Genomic DNA, 5,383 nt, shown 5'->3' with positions numbered 1-5,383 from the left:
TTCAGCAGTCCCCAACGTCCCAGGGACCAGAGAGCGGCCTTATGGAAGACAGTCCCTCTACAGACTGAAGACCTCGGTGGACGAGTTGGGCTTGGGGTGATCCAAGGACACCCAAGGGTTCTCCACCCACCACACACCCCAGTGACACAATGCAGGTTACAGTTAAATCGTCACACAGTAGGGCCCAGGGCAGCCTGTGACCTCACAGGAGGTAGACCCCAGGTGGCCGTGTGTGTGCTGGGGAAGGGCTTGCTCACTGCCCAGCCCCCGGCACATGGTGGTGGGGAAGGACCCAGTGAGCCATGGACCGCCATCAGTCAGGGGCCCGGCGGCTCTTCCACCTTCTCGGTGCAGCTCTGACGGTGCCAGAGAAGAGAAAAACCACACCGTGAAGGAAACCGGCCACGTCGCAAGAAAGAACAGACGCAGAATTCTTTGCACAAAGCATTAGAAAATACTGTGATATTTTATTATTAAAAATGCTGCTGAAAAGTTTATACATATGTGTCCAGCCATATATATCGTGTATCATTTACTTAAGGCAAAATCAAAAACAAAATTGCAAAATCATAACCCAAGGAACCATGAAACCCTGCGTGCCTCTGAAGGTTGACAATAAAAGCCTAGGAAAGATTTTTTTTTTTTTCTTAGTGTTTTTTTTTTTTCTTTTTTCTCTTTTTTATAGATAGCTAGTATATTTTTTTCTCATAGAACTCTATGAAGATCCCTTCTTCCCATGTAGAAATAAGATACCGTGTAAGATGTATTAAATTGCTTTTGATCATAATCCTCTGTAAAAGCTAAAGTTATTCACGTAACAGGAACTCTTTTTTTTTTTTTTCCTTATCCCAATGTCACAAACCTGACGCGTTAACTGTACATATTGCTAGCAGAAGACAATTGAAAATACTCAACAGGTACTACGACTCACATCACGGAGGGACGGATCCCAACCACGGCGCGGGCCGGCCCTTCCTCTTCAGCTCTGCAGAGACCCTGTCTGCTGTGGTCCAACCGGGGCAATCCCACACTCGGACAGAGGGGCTGCTAACAAACTTCAGGACAGGGAGGAAAACAAGGGCCAACTCTTCCCCGCGACCCCTCGCGGCGGCTAAGAAGAGGTACGCCGTGTGCGATGAATCCAGACCGTCCCGATTCACGCGTGCCTAGACAGAAAACCCCTCTCCAGCCTCAACCCGGACAAGCATCGGTGTCGTGCGTGAGTTTCTGAGAGCTCGGTTTGCCCCTGCAGCCCGCTACGGTTTTCGGGTAGGGACTGGGTACTCGAAGGCGGTTACTGGAAAGCCCAAGGCAGCTGGGCTGCTGATGAAGCATGACCGGCCTCAGGCAGGACGTTTAACACCCGGTTTCTAAAAGAACCCCGGGGTGCCCGGAGATGTGAGCTGCACATCTTTTTGGCTGCTGTTTCTTGGCGATGCATTCATGTCAGAAGAGACACGCGGTCCGGGTCACGTCCGCCTTGGGACACTCCCACGGTTCCATCAGGAACGCGGGAAGAGAGAAGAAAAAGAGGACAAGCCACCGGAGGGAAAACCCTCTTAGCCACGGATCGTGAGTGTGCAGCGGCCGGACAGGTAAATAAAACGGGGAGACTCCCCTCATGTCTCAGAAAAACCTTGACAAGCACTTGTAATGTTCTGCTCTCCCCCCCACCCCTGTTTTCTTTCCTTCTTCTGTCACATGCACCTGGTGACTCACGGACAGATCCAGAAAGAAAGTAAATTATCTCAGACAAGCAGCTGTTTTATCTCAAAAATGATATAAAGGACAAAAAAAATTTAAAAAACGGTTGCTTACTGATAAAAAAAAAAAAAAAAAAATTAAAAGGGACTTACAAAAACGACACCCAGGCCTGCCAATAGGACCAGCCAAGCCGTGCGGGCCCTGCCCTGGCCAAACCCGCCCGCAGCTGCCGGGGAACAGAGTCTCATTGACGTGGTAGGGGACAGCCCCGCCAAAGACTACCTCTCTTCCCTTTTCTGGTAGAGCCTTGGGCAGGGGGAGGGCAGCCACTGTTCCAGCAAGACAGGACACCTGTCAGGGCTTCTGTCTGTAGGCCCCCCCAGCCCGACCCGACGCCGTTTGGTGTGCACACGCCGTCTCTCCCGGGACCACCTTTAAAGACCTTCCGCTCGGGGGACCCAGCTTTGTGTCTCAACTCCGTGAAGGCAGACGCACACAAATCAAGAGTTTTCCGAAACAACAGTCCCCCGACAACGCCGTGGCATGCACTGGGGCCACGCAAAATGGGGACCAGGCCACGCGGATGCTCCCGGGTCTTCTGGACGATGCTCCGTCCTCCTGCAGATGGAAAGACGTTAGAAAAAATGCCACGTCTTCGTGGGCCGCGAGGAATGGAGAAGAAAAGCCTCTGTCGCTGGGAAGGAAACACAGGTGACATGGATGAGTATATAGAGATAGATATTTATATACATACGGACCACGATGAGAAGCACAAGCTCGCGGAAAGCTCTTTCAAACGGAAAACACCGAAAAAAGCTTTTTTTTTTTTTTTTTTCCCCCTTTGTTTTTTGTTTCCAACTCACAGCTATATACATTTTTTTTTTTTCTCCCTTTCTTTTAATTTGTACAAAGTTTCTTAAATAGAGTTCAGGCTGGCAAAACGTCCCTTTGCACAGAACGGTATGGATTTCGCTGCATAGTCAAGTCTTGGATTCGAACCGTAAAATTCTACTTTTCTCTCTCTCTGGATGATAGCTCCTTAGGCCGCACAAAAGCCCCAGAGGCTCTTTCTTGGCGAACATCGAGCCATCTGTGGCATGGCACGTAAAGAACTTTTTATTTTTTTTTTAAATCCCCCTCCCCCAGTTGTCATTTAAAAAAAAAAAAAAAAAACCTGAAAACCGAAAAAGAAACACAAGGATGCCTCTGGCCGAGTCCCAGAGCCGTCAGCAGCTGTGACGCCGCCCGCCGTGTGACACGTCCGGGGCCTGGGCATGGCCACCTCCCGGTCACGCCGCGTGTCGGTTTGGAGGGGCGGAGATCGGCAAGGAAAATGGACAGGATTTCACATTTCCGTAGGGCCGGGCGTGGATCTCGTCACACCGGGAAGCACGGGAGGGACGCGTCTGCAGGGACGCGGCCGCAGGGACGCGGCCGCCCTGTTCCGTGCGCGCGTCCCAGGGTGGCGAGGTGGAAACCATTCCTGGTCTGGCGGCCTTGCCTTGTCTGGCGCGGTCTTCCGTGTGTGGCTGGAGGGCAGGGTGCGGGGAAGGGGCGGGGGGCCTCAAAGCTATACTCGGGTGGTGGAATGTCCGTGGGGTAGATTCGTACTGTTCTGTCCGCCACTGAAGGTGTTGAACGTGTGCAACGGCTGCATCCCCGTCAGGGTGTTGGGGATCATGGTGATGGTGTTTGGTGTCATGAGGGGGATGTCGTCTGGGGACCTGCGCAGCGTCAGGGTGTAGTCCGGGGGGCAGGTGAGCCTCAGCGTGTCGTGGGCCTGCAGGGACGCGCACTCGTGGTCCTGCTCCAGCTGCTTCATCTGCAGGGACATGATCTCCTCGTTCTGGATGTGAGCGATGTCGTTGGTGGTGTTCCTCTGGGGGCTGGGACGCCGGTGCGTCTCGTGTCGCCGCTTGTCCTTCTTGTAGTAGAGGGCAGCGAAGGCCAGGATGTTGAGGAAGAGCAGGGACGCCCCCACGGCGATGGTGACGCTCAGCTCGGTCGAGTAATCCCGTTTGGTTTCGATGAGGACCGTCGTGTCCTCGGGCCCCGTCTTGTGAGGGTCCTTGGCGTGCTTGGGGTTGTTGGCGGGCGTGATGGCCGGGCGTTTGGTGGTGGGCCAGATCTTGCCGGGCGATCGGCGGGTGCCGTAGGGGAAGGAGGTCATGTCGGGGGGTGGGACCTTGGTGGTGGTGGAGACATACTGGAAGATCTCGTTGAGGGTGTGCAGGTGGGGGACCAGCTCCAGCCAGAAGGCCACTTTGGTGGCCCGGTAATGATCCCGCACTCTGGGCTTCAGGCCGATGTGCAGGTACAGCTGGTCCTTGGGGTTGTATTTCGACCACGCCACCTCCTCGAAGCGGTTGGGTTTGGTGTGGATGAACTTGGTATCCTGAGGAACGGGCTGGTTCGGATCCCTGGGGATGGAAGAAAGAACAGAGGTCACGTGGGTCCATCATTGAGAAGAAGTCCTCTCCACCGGGGAGGGCGGGAAATGAATGTCACTTCACCCGTACGTGCCAAGGACGGTATTCCGCCATCTTGGCTGCTCTTTGAAAATCTCTCTGGTCTTTATATTACGAATGAATCGGAGCCAGCCAGTGGCAGAGGGCTCCAGGTGGCTGGGTACCACATGGTGGGCTGCCTGGTTCAAGTCCCAGACCCGGGGGCTTGAAAATTATGTCAAGCATGAGTGCACGTGTGCCCAAAACTCCCAAGAGGAGAACAGAGGAGAAAAGACTGCAGTGTGGCCATCCCCCTTGAGGGGTGATTTCTCCTCTTCTCTCTCTCTCCCTCTCTCTCTGGCAAGTGTACATGCTCTATGATAAAAACCTAAAGAAAACCAATCAATCAATCAATCAGACACCAGGTACAGGTGTGTGTGTGCGTGTGTGTCCAAAATCCCAAGAAGGGAAATGGGGAAGAGGTTGAGGCATGGCCATTCTCCACGCAGGGAGCTTCCTCACTGTCCCCCTCCTCTCCCTGTTCATTCTCAGAAAGCACACGCACCTTCTAGCAAAATAATAATAAGAATAGTAGTAAGACGAATTTAAAGAAGTGTTTGCCTTAGGGTATGTGTACTTGCTGGAGGGAGGGAGGGAGAGAGAGAGAGGGAGAGAAAGACAAAGACAGGCAGAGGGAAAGTGAGAAACCTCCCCCCAGGGGGGGTGGCCACCCCGCAATCCCTTCTCCTCCCTTCTCCTCCCAGATCTTGGGCACACATGCACACGTGCCCGGTGAGAGTTTCAAGCCACTGGACGCAGGACTTGAGCTGTGGTCAGCTCTGTGGGAGCCCAGTGACGTAACTGCTACACCATCCGCTGGCCCTGCAAAAACCTTTTTAAAGAAGAATAAACCCTGGGTGTGGGTTTATGACACAGCACGGATAGCAATGCATGGAATAGGAGAAGCCGGACCCGCAGGGTGACTCTGGTTGTAACGTCCAGCCTGGTCAACGTGGAGAGGCAGGACAGGTGTGGACGTCCAGGACCCGGCAGCTGGGAAGGCCACGGAGGTCTGGCCAGACTTCTTAGAGGGTGCCCCTTTCTCTCTCTCCCTCTCATGCTGTCTCGTGTGCATGCACACCGACTCTACTATGAATTAATAAAAAGAAATTTAATAAAGGATTAACCCATAGGGCCAGCAGGTAGCATGAGGTCAAGGCGCTGCATTCCTG

The 5,383-nt window shown here is 53.4% G+C and overlaps 1 protein-coding gene across 5 annotated transcripts in view; it reads right to left on the bottom strand.

Annotated features, from left to right (window-relative positions):
- Window positions 1-1,880: 1,880 nt before the first annotated feature.
- Window positions 1,881-5,383, bottom strand: part of NLGN4X (neuroligin 4 X-linked) — a 408,403-nt gene continuing 404,900 nt past the window's right edge. For all 5 annotated transcript variants that reach the window (XM_006147778.3, XM_006147781.3, XM_006147777.3 and 2 more), the window contains one exon: window positions 1,881-4,124. In XM_006147778.3, the coding sequence (XP_006147840.1) occupies window positions 3,275-4,124 (850 nt within the window). In that variant the 3' untranslated portion in view covers window positions 1,881-3,274. The remainder of the gene's footprint in view (window positions 4,125-5,383) is intronic.

Source organism: Tupaia chinensis, unplaced genomic scaffold (assembly GCF_000334495.1).
Source record: "Tupaia chinensis unplaced genomic scaffold, TupChi_1.0 Scaffold000222_1, whole genome shotgun sequence".
Classification (NCBI taxonomy): domain Eukaryota; kingdom Metazoa; phylum Chordata; class Mammalia; order Scandentia; family Tupaiidae; genus Tupaia; species Tupaia belangeri.
Note: the sequence above shows the minus strand (reverse complement) of the source record. Positions and strands in the feature narration are given on the sequence as shown.